The sequence below is a fragment of the Bos indicus genome, chromosome 3 (genome assembly GCF_029378745.1).
Source record: "Bos indicus isolate NIAB-ARS_2022 breed Sahiwal x Tharparkar chromosome 3, NIAB-ARS_B.indTharparkar_mat_pri_1.0, whole genome shotgun sequence".
Taxonomy (NCBI): Eukaryota; Metazoa; Chordata; class Mammalia; order Artiodactyla; family Bovidae; genus Bos; species Bos indicus.
This window is the reverse complement of record NC_091762.1, coordinates 9,916,157-9,930,301: the sequence shown is the minus strand read 5'-3', so window position 1 is coordinate 9,930,301 and position 14,145 is coordinate 9,916,157. Positions and strand designations below refer to the sequence as shown.

Here is a 14,145-nt window from a genome sequence, read left to right as displayed (position 1 = left end):
AGTAACAAGTCTGTGGCTGGTTGTTCCTGAATGGGGCAGGTGGGAAGCCGTGGGGGGAGATCCATTATGCTTTCAAAACACTTTCAATGTTCTCTCTTTATCTCCATGTCCCACCCCCGCCCCCCTGCAAGCTGGGCTTACTACAGTCCCTTGCTGGCCCTTCCACCATATCACGCAGCCTGAACCCTCCAGCCCCCATTTAACACCAGGGAACCTTTCCCTGTAATTATCTCCTTTGCCATTCCTCAGTGAGAAAGGGGGAGGATTTATAAAAGGTGACCAGATGCAGCCAGCTGGCCTCAGATGACAGCTGCCTACCTGGCTGTCAGGAATGCTCCACTTCTAGGGATTAGATTCCTGCTGATGACTCAGGCCAGTCCTGAAGCCGCAGAAGCCTGTGTGGGGCTTCTCAGTTATCCTGAGAGAAGAAATCAAACCTCTCTCACATCACGGGGCAGCTCAGAGAATCCCTAGAGGGGACAACTCTGAGGGGAGAACTCTTAAGATTTCCCCCCAAACTATCTTCATGTGATCAGAGGTGGCTATATTCTCCCATCTCCAAAGCCAAACCCCAGTCATGTAACTTCTAGCTGCCCACCCAAGGCCATGTCAAGACAGTCTCACTTTTAGGCTTTGGGATCTGTCAGGCTCCAATTTGGGGCTTCCCTGGTGGCTCAGACGGTAAAGTATTTGCCTGCAATGCAGGAGACCTGGATTCGATCCCTGAGTTGGGAAGATCTCATGGAGAAGGGCATGGTAACCCATTCCAGTATTCTTGCCTGGAGAATCCCCATGGACAGAGGAGCCTGGCAGGCTACAGTCCATGGGGTTGCAAAGAGTCGGACACGACTGAGCGACTAAGCACAGCACAAAACAGGCTCCATTTCACCTGCAAAGAGTTCTCAAGAAGTGTTGGTCTTGCTTTTAACCCAAAAATTGGACCATTTTTCTCTACCTGGCTCAGAAGTTAACAATGGGCACGGAAGCCCTTTTCTTCTTGACCTTCACTCCAAGGGAGCTTGTTCCTCGCAGCCCTGAGCTGGATGACATAGGTAAGAAGCTGGGCAAACTCCAGGCACCCAAGGCCCTTTCTAACTTTCCTGTGAAGAAGGTCCCCTAGAACAAGTAAGGACCCACTCCTTACTTGTAAGGTCCCTGCAGGTATTATTAACTGTGCAGTAAAAGTGCTGCACTCAGTATGTCAGCAAATTCGGAAAATTCAACTGTGGCCACAGGACTGGAAAAGGTCAATTCTCATTCCAATCCCAAAGAAGGGTAACGCCAAAGAATGTTCAAACCACCATACAAATTTCACTCATTCCACGTAGTGCCTAATGCATTTGAGCCAAGTGATGCTCAAAACCTTTCAAGCCAGGCTTCAGCAGTACGTGAACTGAGAACTTTCAGATGTATAAGCTGGGTTTCAAAGAAGCAGAGGAACCAAAGACCAAATTGCCAGCATTCACTGGGTCATGGATAAAGCAAGGGAATTCCGGAAAAACATCTGCTTCATTGACTGCTAAAGCCTTTGACTATGTGGATCACAACCAACTGTGGAAAATTCTTTAAGAATTTTATCTGTCTCCTGAGAAACCTGTATGCAGGTCAGGAAGCAACAGTTAGAACCGGACATGAAACAACTGGTTCAAAATTGGGAAAGGCGTAGGACAAGGCTGTCTATTGCCACTCTGCTTACTTAACTTATATGCAGAGTACATCATGCGAAATGCCTGGCTGGAATCAAGATTGCCAGGAGAAATATTAACAACCTTAGATACTCAGATGACACCACTCTAGTGGCAGAAAATTAAGAGGAACTAAAGAGCCTTTTGATGAGGGTGAAAGAGGAGGGTGAGAATGCTGGCTTGAAACTCAGCATTAAGAAAACTAAGATCATGGCATCCAGTCCCATCACTTCATGGCAAATAGAAGGAGAAAAGGTGGAAGCAGTGACAGATTTTTTTTTTCTTGGGCTCCAAAAATCACTGCAGACATTGACTGCAGCCATAAAATTTAAAGATGCTTGCTCCTTTGAAGGAAAGCTATGACAAACCTAGACAGCATTTTAAAAAGCAGAAACATCACTTTGCTGACAAAGGTCCAGGTAGTCAAAGCTATGGGTTTTCCAGTAGTCATGTATGGATATTAGAGTTGGACCATAAAGGCTGAGCGCCAAAGAACTGATGCTTTCAAATTGTGGTGCTGGAGAAGACTCTTGAGGGTTCCTTGGATGGCAAGGAAATCTGACTGCAGTCCAAACAGCTGACTCATTAGAAAAGACCCTGATGCTGGGAAAGATTGGAGGAGGAGGGGGCCACAGAGGATGAGATGGTTGAATGGCATCACTGGCTCAGTTGACATGAATTTGAGCAAACTCTGGGAGATAGTGGAGGACAGAGGAGCCTGGAGTGCCGCAGTCCGTGGGGTCACAGAGAGCTGGCGACTGAACAGCTAGGAACACTTAGAACCTAAGCATGTTGGCCGGCCATCTCAGCGGCTGCCGTGTTGTCTCTCCCATCCCAGGCTGGGTACCACATCTTTACAAGACCCCTGGGGAGGACGAGACCAACTTCTTCAGGTACGAGGGATGCACTTAGGGGAAGTGAAAGGGAGCAGGGAAGGTGAGAAAGCCTCTTCCCCACACTGCTGGTGAGGCTGCCCATCTGATTTAGGGAGGAAGGGGACAGCAGTCTTCCCTAGTGGGGATGATGAGGAAGGAGCCTGGGGAAGATGCAGAGGCAGAGGCAGCACAGGAAGCAGCTTGCCCACACTCCCTGGGTCCTAGAAATGAAGGACTCTTGCCCAAGGCCCTAGTAACCTGGTGCTGTAAACACCTGGGATGCGCCCGGCAGCTGTCCTCCGCCTCCTCTCAGCACAGGACCCACCGAAGGAGACAAGACCGGGCTTTGGATTGGAGAAATGAAACTGAGGGGGAGGGAGGTTGCCATAGTGATGGGAGCTGGATGGAGGCCCTTTCCTCACAAAGGCATACAAAAATGGGGAACTGGCTCCATCTCTGGAAGCTAGTACACAGCCCAAAATGGGAGCCTGATCATCAAGTCCTTCTAAATAGGCTGCTGCTGCTGCTGCTGCTGCTAAGTCGCTTCAGTCGTGTCCAACTCTGTGCAACCCCATAGACGGCAGCCCAAAAGGCTCCCCCGTCCCTGGGATTCTCTAGGCAAGAACACTGGAGTGGGTTGCCATTTCCTTCTCCAATGCACGAAAGTGAAAAGTGAAAGTGAAGTCACTCAGTTGTGTCTGACTCTTTGCGTCCCCATGGACTGCAGCCTACCAGGCTCCTCCGTCCATGGGATTTTCCAGGCAAGTGTACTGGAGTGGGGTGCCATCACCTTCTCCGCTAAATAGGCTGAGACTCTTCTAAAGATACAAGAAATAAGGTGGAAAGCAAGAGCAGACTGACTGACACGGATGAGATGCTTCTCTGGGATTGGAACCAGGTTCACTGTGTTCACTGGAAATTTACTTCATTAGAAATGTACCTAGCATCTGGCAGGTACTCAGAGATACTTGGGCAAGTGAATGAATGAATGAAGAATATTTTGAGGAAGAGTGAGGCAAGCTAACATTGAGAAAGATGGCTTTGGGAAGCCCCACTTGTTGGAGTGAGGGGGACTAAAGAGAGCTGGCCACTTGAGTGAGGGGATAGCTGTGTTAGGTAAGGGGACCGGGCAGGTAGGGTGGTGCCCTGATGGGAGATGGGGCTGGTGCCTGTGTGGTGACACTACCAAGAGTTGAAAGGGCTCTGGCAGGAAAGGGCTGAGAAAGGAGGGTGAGCCCCAGGTCCAAACATCACCCTCTCAACATTCATGGTCTGAGACATAGGCATGTGCCTGTAAGAGCTCTGGCACCTCCTTCCCCAGCCCTTGCCCCAGCCCCTCCCTGAGACAGCATCTCTAGCTCCTTGCCATGAAATGCCTCTGCGCTGGGCATGGAGTGGGGATCAGACTGAGCTGAAAGTGGACATGATGACAGCATGCCAGAGGGTCACCAAAAAAGCCAGGAGACCCCAGGACAAAGGGACCACCTGGCTTAGGAGGGTTGAGCATGAGAGAGAATCCTTCCATTTCTGTCTGTGACCATCATACTGCCCACAGCCCAGGGCCCCCATAACCTATTTTTTCCCCATTTAGTCCAGAGCAGCCACATTTCCCACAGCAAGAAAGCTGGACTATCCCTTAGAGAAGTAGAATAGATTTAATCTATAACTCAGAACTGTCTAGATTAGCAGCAGTTATGGACGTCAAGAGCTGGGGAGGAATCTGCCCCCCTTGAAGGCATCTTGAGGGGCAGAGGGGTTCCCTCAGTTCACAGAAGTGTTGACTGGGATGTTAGCTTTGCGCTCAGCTTCAATGCAGTACTTCTCAGGAAGGCCGGTGGCTCTGCAGGGAAAACAAAGGGTGGGCATAAGCGGTGGGGATGGTGGGGAGGGGACCAAAGAGACAGCAGAAGCAGGCTTAAAGAACCTAGGGATCTGTATTCCTGAGCCTGGTCCCACCACCCATTCCCCAAACACATCCCTGTCAAGGCTCCAGCATCCTGCTAAGGAGTTCCCCAGAGAACCAACCAAGGAAGTCCCAGTTTTAGAACATCTGCAGGAGCCCCCTTCAGAGGGCAACAGCCCATGTGAGCCTGGAGTCGGGCAGGAGCCCCTCCCCACGCCCCTATCACCGTCCCTTCCTTCCCCTAACCCTGAGCCTTCCGGGCTGCCTCCCTGGGGAAGGGGAGAGCAATGGGGGAGGAAGGGACCCCAGTGCACCTCAGCTCCTCGAGCTTTTTCCTCTTGATGTCTTCAATGCGCTCACGCCGCTTCTGGGCCTCCTCCTTGAGGCGCCGGCCCTCGTCGAAGGTGGCGATCCGGGCCTGCACCTGCTTCTGCTGGTTCTCCCGCACCTGGCGCCGGAGCTCGTTGGCGTGCTGTAAGCGCCCTGTAGCCTTTTTCTCTTCCTCCAGCCGCTCCTTTTCAATCTGCTCTCGCTGGGCCCTGAAGGAGGGACATGGGCTGTCGAATGGGCTAGGCTGAGCTGCCCCAACCCAGGGAAGGGTCTGGGGGAGTTCCTGGGTGGGCTCCTCTAGGAACATGCTTCAGAGACCAAAGCCCTCCCTCCCTTTCTGTGGCTCAGAGATCAAGCCCAAAGGCTGTTCCCAGTCAGGCCCAGGTTCAGGGGCGTGTGACTCTATGCCATGGGCATGTTTAGAAGGGCCCCTTGCTTGGCCTAAGTCTCTGCTATTTTAATTGTTGAACAAAGAGCTCTATATTCTCATTTTTTACTGGGCCCTATAGATTTTGTAGCTGGCCCTACACCCAGGATTTCACCCATCGGAAACTATTTATTTATTTTTGGCTTTGCTGGGTCTTCATTGCTTCTCGGGCTTTTCCTTTCTTTTCTCTAGTTGCAGCAAGCAGGGGCTACTCTTCGGCTGTGGTTCACAGGCTTCTCACTGCAGTGGCTTCTCTTGTTGCCGAGCACAGGCTCTAGGGCGGGCAGGCTCCAAGAGCCGCGGCACGTGGGGTCAGTACTTGCAGCTCCCAGGCTCTAGAGCGGACTCAGTAGCTGTGGCACATGGGCTTACCTGCCCCGCGGCATGTGGGATCTTCCCAGACCAGGAATCGAACCGAATCTCCTGCATTGGCAGGTGACTCTTAACCACTGAGCCTCCAGGGAAGCCCCACTGGAAGCCATTGTCCTACTCTGCTCTCTGGTAACAATGCCTGACTCCTCTCCAGCTTGTTCTGAGATAATCTTTCCCCCTCTCCCTTACTTCCCTGCCATTATCAGTAATAATGACATTATCAAAACCAACAAAGAGGATGCTTAGGAAGTTCAAAGAAGTAAAATCTGTGATCTTGGTTCTCCTTAATTGCTGGAAGAAGAAGGAACTTTGCCTGTTATCTCTTACTTCTCTTCCTGCTCCAATTCTAAACTTCTTTCAGGAGCCTCTTCCACAAGAAAACTTAATTGAACCCTGACACCCGAGGGAAAATGGCTAATGTAGACCAGATATGTTCAGGAAAAAAAAAAAAAAAGCTCAAATGAAATGCATTCACATCTCAGAGGAAATGCAATCATCATAGGCCATCTTGAGCTAACATCTTATTTCTTTCTCAGTGTAATCAAAAATAAAATATAAAATCATCTTAGGCCAGGATGTCTCAACTGAGGTCACTCATACCCTAACCAAGAGCACCACTTCCCTGACTCACTTCCTTCAGTCATCTTCCAAGCTCCGCCATGCATGGTGTGTCCTCCAACTCCGAGCAACTCTTTTTTGTTTTTTTAAGTTACTTATTTGTCTGCACCGGGTCTTAGTTGTGTATACAAGATCTACACTCCGGCATGCAGGGTCTAGTTCCGACCAGGAATCAAACCAGGGCCCCCTGCTTTGGGAGTGTGGAGTCTTAGCCACCGGCCCACCAGGGAAGTCCCCCAGCAACTCTCTTACATCATGCAGATACCTTCCAAATGTCTATACCTTCTACAGAGGCTTCTCAGTTTATCAAAAGAAAACTGCTGACACATCTGTGAAAGCAGAAGACTCTTCCCCTTGCCTTGCCATCATGTTCCTACATAGAAAACAGTTTTCTATCATTTCACATGATGTGAAACAGGGTGGAAATGGGGGACCTATATGTGTCACCAGAGAGCCCCTGAGGTGGCATGCAATCGGAAACCTGAACAGGAAGGGCCCAGTTATTCCACAGGATTGGGGCTAGGATCCTGGAGCCTGGCTGCATTACCATCATCTGGGGACTTTCAAAACTACTGGTGCCTGGGCCTCACCCTAGACCCATTCAGTGAGAGTTTCTGGCGGTGGTCCCTGGGCACCAGTACCTTTTGTTCAGTGAGAGTCTCTGGCAGTGGTCCCTGGGCACCAGTACCTTTTGAAAGCTGCCAGGCATTTCCAAGAACCACTGAGTAGGGTAGGTCAGCTATTTATGCTTAGTCAAGAGGCTGACAGTTAAAGGCATCCCTCTGTCCAGAAGCAGGAAGTCCATATATAGGCCATAGAGGAGGCCATGCTTTTGTAGTAGGAAAAGCTCAATTGCTGACCATGGCAGAGACGCTCCTAGCACGTGGAGACACCCACCATAGTGATCACATGGCCCTGGAGACACCAGGTCTGGATGCTAACCTAGAACAAATGGTGAGATTGAACTTCTCCAGAGGGCTGGTCTAGCTTTAATAACTGACTAGTCCATGTGCTCCAGGCAAACAAAGCAAAGAAGGGACAAATGGGTCAGTGGCAACAGTAGGGCTTTAATTTCTTTTCATTAACATGTATTAGTGACTGCTAATCCCAGAAGGCAATGGCACCCCACTCCAGTACTCTTGCCTGGAAAATCCCATGGATGGAGGAGCCTGGTAGGCTGAAGTCCATGGGGTCACTAACAGTCGGACACAACTGAGCGACTTCACTTTCACTTTTCACTTTCATGCATTGGAGGAGGAAATGGCAACCCACTCCAGTGTTCTTACCTGGAGAATCCCAGGGACAGGGGAGCCTAGTGGGCTGCCATCTATGGGGTCGCACAGAGTTGGACACGACTGAAGCGACTTAGCAGCAGCAGCAGCAGCAGCAGTGACTGCTAAAGGCAACCCAGATGTCCAAGAGCACAGAGGCTGGGGAGGGCAGATATCTAAAAGGCAACCTGGAGTGCAGGAGCAGAAGCTTTGGGGCCGTTAAGGAAACTGGCATCTTTATCAGATATCTGGAGACCATGGCATGACCCTTGGGGGCAAGGAGAGCTACAAAGCCAAAGGACATCACAGCCAATGGAGGTAGGCTGAGGGTCCACAGTCCCATATAAGTCCAAGAACTTGGCTCCAGCAAGGACGACAATTCCTACAGACTGTTCTGTCTCTGCCCAGGGATCCAGGGACCTGGTCTGGCATGCAACTAACTGGGGCAGTAGCAAGAAGGACTAAGAGCATGTAGACCAAGAAAGCTGGGCTGCTCCACTCAATCTCTACCTATCTGAGCATAATTTCGGGCTGCTCCACTCAATCTCTACCTATCTGAGCATAATTTCTGCAATTTGTACCACTCTGCCGCAATTCAAATTTCATTTGTTTCCTTTATTTGTATAATTTTTTTTGGTTTAAGCTTGGCTGCACTTCACAGCATGCAGGATCTTAATTCCCCAACAAGGCAGTGAAGTTCTGTTAGCACTGAAGTGCTAACCACTGGACAACCAGGGAATTCCCCAGTTTGTTTCCTTTTTTTATTTTTTTAATCTTATACAGTCTGAACCAGAGTAAGAGGTGAGTCTTTCCCAGTTAGGCCAAAACAATTAGAGCTAGGAGAACACCGCAGGGGCCCGGTCTGGTGGTGGCAGATCTAACTAGTAGAAAGTAGAGCCACTGAGACTGCTGGCTGCCTTGGGGGAGGAGGAGGGAGACAGAGACAGTGCGAGATGTGAACACTTAACTTCCACTTACAGCTGGAATCATCACTGAGCCAACAGAGAGAACAAAAGTAAAAGGATAACGAGCTGGTGAGGCAGGAAAGGTGGATGCACACAGGTGAGATCCATCCAGATATGAGTCCCTAATACCCTTCCTACATGAACGGGCAAGGATGGTGTTTTATTCATCTCTAACATCAACACCACAGCATCCAGCACAGAGCCTTGAATTTATGTGCTTAATATATATTTGTCAAACGAATGGCAAAGACGTCCCTTAAAGCCCTGCTCTGATGACTTGCAACCCAGAGCGTGTGAGTTCTCTCTCTGTCCTCAACCTCTCCTGCTGCAGTTTCAGCCCAAACTTGCTGAGGAACATGGAGACAGAGACGGTAGAAGGGCCCAGAGTTATATCTTTATTCATACTTTTAATGCTCCTGGGTTCAGTTCAGTTCAGTCACTCAGTCGTGTCCGACTCTTTGCGACCCCATGAATCACAACACACCAGGCCTCCCTGTCCATCACCATCTCCTGGAGTTCACTCAAACTCAAGTCCATCAAGTCGGTGATGCCATCAAGCCATCTCATCCTCTGTCGACCCCTTCTCCTCCTGCCCCCAATCCCTCCCAGCATCAGAGTCTTTTCCAATGAGTCAACTCTTCGCATGAGGTGGCTAAAGTACTGGAGTTTCAGCTTTAGCATAATTCCTTCCAAAGAAATCCCAGGGCTGATCTCCTTCAGAATGGACTGGTTGGATCTCCTTGCAGTCCAAGGGACTCTCAAGAGTCTTCTCCAACACCACAGTTCAAAAACATCAATTCTTTGGTGCTCAGCTTTCTTCACAGTCCAACTCTCACATCCATACATGACCACTGGAAAAACCATAGCCTTGACTAGATGGACCTTTGTTGGCAAAGTAATGTCTCTGCTTTTCAATATGCTATCTAGGTTAGTCAATGGCACCCCACTCCAGCACTCTTGCCTGGAAAATCCCATGGATGGAGGAGCCTGGTAGGCTGCAGTCCATGGGGACGCAAAGAGTCAGACACAACTGAGTGACTTCACTTTCACTTTTCACTTTCATGCATTGGAGAAGGAAATGGCAACCCACTCCAGTGTTCTTGCCTGGAGAATCCCAGGGACGGGGGAGCCTGGTGGCCTGCCATCAATAGGGTCGCACAGAGTCGGAAACGACTGGAGTGACTCAGCAGCAGGTTAGTCATAACTTTTCTTCCAAGGAGTAAGCGTCTTTTAATTTCATGGCTGCAATCACCATCTGCAGTGATTTGGAGCCCAAAAAATAAAGTCTGACACTGTTTCCACTGTTTCCCCATCTATTTCCCATGAAGTGATGCGACCAGATGCCATGATCTTCGTTTTCTGAATGTTGAGCTTGAAGCCAACTTTTTCACCCTCCTCTTTCACTTTCATCAAGAGGCTTTTTAATTCCTCTTCACTTTCTGCCATAAGGATGGTGTCATCTGCATATCTGAGGTTATTCCAGCACAAGCTGGAATCAAGATTGCCAGGAGAAATATCAATAACCTCAGATATGCTCCTGGGTAAATAATCCCAATAACCCCCAATTCCTTAAACACTTCCAGGCGCTATTAATATATTTCCATTCTCTAATAAAACTCTTGGCTCAAGTGTCTTTGAAATATTTCCATCACCCATCTAGGTAGAATGCCCCACATGACCGCAGTCAAGGTGGCTGTGCATCTGTCTACGGACATGCCAGAAAGCACCTGTCCACCCTGTACGGACCGTCCCTGCCACAGCACTCGGAAAGGAAGCCGAGGGTCCCAGCCCCTCCTACCGGAGAATCCTCTCGAACTCATCCCGGTCCCGTTGCACCTGGACAGCCAGAGTGTGCTCCTTGAAAGCCACCTGTTCTAGTCGACTTTTCCGCAGCTTGGCCTCTGTTTCCATCTTCTTCTGTGCGTTTTCCTTTTCTTTTCTGCGCCACTCTCTGTCGGCAACCTCCTGATTGCGCTTGGCCCGCAGGGCATCCTGGGAAAGGAGAGGGTGGGGGAGGCCAGTGAGGGCGCAAAAAACACCCTCAGGTCCCTTTAGGAAGACGCCTGCTCCAGCTGACCCAGCCTGCTTCGAGAAGCCTCCGGAATTTCTCTAGCAACAAGGTTATGCTACGAGAGAACAAACGGAAACCTGTCATAGAACTTTCAGGTCTATGACACCCTGAAGGGTCATCTTGTCCTTCCCCCCCACCCCCAGCTTATCCCAGTTCTTCTCCTACACCTCAAACACCTCCAGGCAGTCCTGCGATTGCTTCTAATTTTAAAAACTGCTAATGATGGAGATGCCACAGTTTCCTCCTCCCGTGACACATTTCAATAGTTAAGGTTGAAAGTTCTTTATGTGGCAGCCAAAAACTTTCTCTTGGATGTTAGGCAGGAAATGCACTCCTCAATGCTTGCTGCCATAGGTGTGGGAGCAGGCCCACCCCTCCATCCTCAAACTGCTGAAGTCGAGGTACCTTGCATCCTCTCTTCTATACCCTCACCCTCGAGGCCATTTTACAGGCTGTCAAAGGAGTAGTTAAGGGGGTGTGAGGGGCTGAGGGAAGCCAAGATCGAACAGGTACCTGCTCTGCCTGGTAATCCTGGGCTTTCTCCTGCATGGCCCTCAGGCGGGCAATCTCCTTCTCTTTCTCCCTCCGGATTCTCTCCTGCTCAGCCTCAAACTCTGCTTCTCGGGCCTGCCAGGAAGAAAAGATCTCATAGAATGGCTCCCATCTGCCCCAGCCTTGCAGAAAGAAACTGAGCCCCTGTCTGTTCAGTATGCCCCCTACCCCTCCCTGACTCTGTTTTTTAAAATTTATTTATTTTTAATTGAAGGATAACTGCTTTTTAATTGAAGGATAATTGTATGACTCCTTTTAATGTAGGGCAACATGACTAGCAATGCATAGCTATGAAACTAATCAGCATTTGTAAGAAGCTTCACTGCTTACAAAATGTGTTCTCCTGGTAATATCCCAGAGAGTTCTCACAATGTCTCATGAGATAGATATTCAATATGAAGAAACTAATACTCATAAAATTCAAGGGTCCTGTCCAAGACTGCACAGCTTGTAAACCACCAGACAGATTCACCTACAAGTGAGCCCAGACTTCATGCTCTGTCCTCTACTTCACAATTTCCAAGTTGCAAGGCCTCTGGGCCAAGTTTTTAGAAATAATAACTGTGGCTTCCTGCCTGGCTTATAAAGTACAGCAGGTGGAAGTTATCTCATTAGTCCTTGGGCAAATGGCCAGCCATGTGATGTCCAGTCCCCCCAGCGGTTGGCAGTTACCTAAGGACTGAGCCATCAAAATTAGTTCCCTTTGCCACTTCTCTGAAAGAGCAGACATATCCCTAAAAGCTTTCCATATTCTGGGGTAGTCATAAGACGAATGGCTTCAGTTGGGTGGAAATGTGATCATCCCATAGAGAATCTTCCTTAGCCTTGTTCTACCTGTCTAGACTTCTGTGCACCGCAGTGAGTTATCTGCTGTGAAGTGTGCATGGCTGGATGTGTGTCAAGCTGGTCTCTTTGCTCAGCGTTGCCCTATACGGCAGGGCAGGGAACTCTGGAGGCTTCCACCAGCAATCTCTGCCTTCAGGGCAGCCTTTAGGGGCAGCCTCAGCTGTAAGAGTGGAGACCACTGTGAGGTCAGGGAGGGGCTTGTGATATCCCTGGAGACTTATGGTGGGTTGTGGTCGTGCCCAAGTGCCCAATCCCTTCGCCAGTCTCCACCTCTCTCAGCTCCTTCTGCTAATGACCTTTCCTGGTATGAAGGTCATACATTGTCCTCTCCTGGTCAGAAATCTAGGGCAGTTCCTCATCATTCCACACTTGCAGCGCTGCTCAAGGTCCAAGGCCTCCCCAACAACTGCTCTCAGCTCTCCATCATCTCACCACCTCATTTCCCATCACAACCACCAGAGACTCTCTGCTGCAGCCAATAGACCTGTTCACAACTCCTACATGTGACTGGCTTATTATCACCACCATCATCCACTCAGGAACAGTTGCTGACATCCATATGAGGTACATGATATTATTCTAGGTGTGTTCAGCCTAGTCTGATAACTGGACACTCTGAGGCATTTAGGATCTTTTCCATCACTGAGTTACTAGGTTGCAAGAAGTGAGTGATTAGATGAGACAACACACACAAAGCACTTAGCACAGAGCCCGTGCACAGACTAAGCACTTGATAAATGGTTAGCGGCATGATCGTTATTATGCAGAAACCCATGTTCCAAGTCTTGCATTCTCACTGTTCCCTGCATATACCTGGCATTCAATGAAGAAGCCAGAACCAATAAACAAGCTTTGTTGAGCTTCATTTTCTGTGGTTTGCATTTGGAGTATTGAGGTATATCAAACATGCCTTTTCCAATTGTACCCACACCCTCCTCCAGTAAGACTTCCTTAGAGAAGTGTGGTGTCATCACAGAACCTCGAAGCTAGGAGGGGAGACAGGACTACCACATGAGGAATTGAATAACTGTCCTCCCTTCTCTTCTCACAGAAATCCATGTTCACTCCATCTAGACCATGTCTAAAAGCTTTTCTTTGCCCTCCATTCCTCATAGACCCCAATCATGCCATCACCCCAGAAAGAATCAACGCATTCACGAGCTGCATATCTCCCTGGAACTGTTCTCATGCATTGCTCTCTGCTCCACAGTGTGGTTGAAGGCTCTGCTTTCCAAATCTAGCACCAAGTAAAGGATGCCCAAGATAGGAATCTTCGCAAGAAATTTACGGGGCAGCTGACTCATAATTACTGGAGATATAATTATCCAGGTCATGAGGAATCCACAAAATCTCCACTTTCACCAATTGTTTTAATTTTCTTCCCTGCCTGAACCTGACCCTCATCCCAACTTCCAATCAAAGGTGTTAACAAGGGTAACACGCTAATTAGGGTGTCCTTTGCAGGCTATTCTCTGGTAATGAACAAGGAGACTGGCCAGGTAGAAAGGGAAAAAGAAGCCAGGCCCTTGAACTAAGGACGTAAATTTTCAGGCTGATGACGTGGCTGCCTTCTGTTGAGTTCACTCAGGACTCATGTCTGCCCCTCCCTAAGACAGACATTCCATTCCTACTCAGAAGTCCCAGGCACCAGAAGGCGGGTCCCTACCATCTTCTTCTTGGTGAACTCCATCACCATCTGGTCGGCCAGCTTCTCCTGAGCCAGCAGCTCTGCTTTCTGCCTCTGGTTTTCATCGTTGATGCGTTTGATCTCAGCCTGCATCTTCAGCTTTTGCTGGTGCCTCTGTTCCAGGTCCTGCCACCAAAGGGAGAGAGCCTCAGAGAAGAAGAAGAGAGACAGAAAGATACTGGCCTACCAGGATGGAGAGACATGGATGGAGGCAGGGAGAGAGATGCACGCTCTGCAGTCTAGCTCTCATTACTGGCCTTGATTCAAACTATTCTTTCCAGGATCGTCCATGACCTCTTCTAGCCAAACAGCCCTTGACAGTCTTCATCCACCTTGACTTTGTGGAAGCCTTGACACTGTTGATCTCTATTCAGTCTCAAGGAGTAAAGGCTCTTAAAATTCTACTCCGTGTCTCCCACGTGTCAAGCAAAATCCTATCACTTGTTCATAATGTTTTCCTCTTGCCTTCAATTCCCTTCTCCTAACCCAAATTTTTGGTCTCTGTTCAATAATGATAATTAAAATAATAAAGTATGACACTAA

General features: G+C 49.1%; 1 protein-coding gene and 1 long non-coding RNA gene across 7 annotated transcripts in view; one reads left to right on the top strand and one right to left on the bottom strand.

Annotated features, from left to right (window-relative positions):
- LOC139181047 (uncharacterized) overlaps nucleotides 1-14,145 on the top strand; it is a 24,724-nt gene extending 10,579 nt beyond the window's left edge. Inside the window, exon 2 of the long non-coding RNA XR_011565188.1 lies at nucleotides 13,726-14,145. This is a non-coding gene — a long non-coding RNA (uncharacterized lncRNA). The remainder of the gene's footprint in view (nucleotides 1-13,725) is intronic.
- Nucleotides 4,197-14,145, bottom strand: part of CFAP45 (cilia and flagella associated protein 45) — a 29,325-nt gene continuing 19,376 nt past the window's right edge. For 5 of the 6 annotated variants that reach the window (XM_019988328.2, XM_019988291.2, XM_070783728.1 and 2 more), the window contains 5 exons: nucleotides 13,582-13,728; nucleotides 11,031-11,144; nucleotides 10,245-10,438; nucleotides 4,778-5,002; nucleotides 4,197-4,400 (listed from right to left, as the gene is read on the bottom strand). In XM_019988328.2, the coding sequence (XP_019843887.1) occupies nucleotides 4,322-4,400; nucleotides 4,778-5,002; nucleotides 10,245-10,438; nucleotides 11,031-11,144; nucleotides 13,582-13,728 (759 nt within the window). In that variant the 3' untranslated portion in view covers nucleotides 4,197-4,321. The other variant, XM_070783721.1, reaches the window with a different exon arrangement.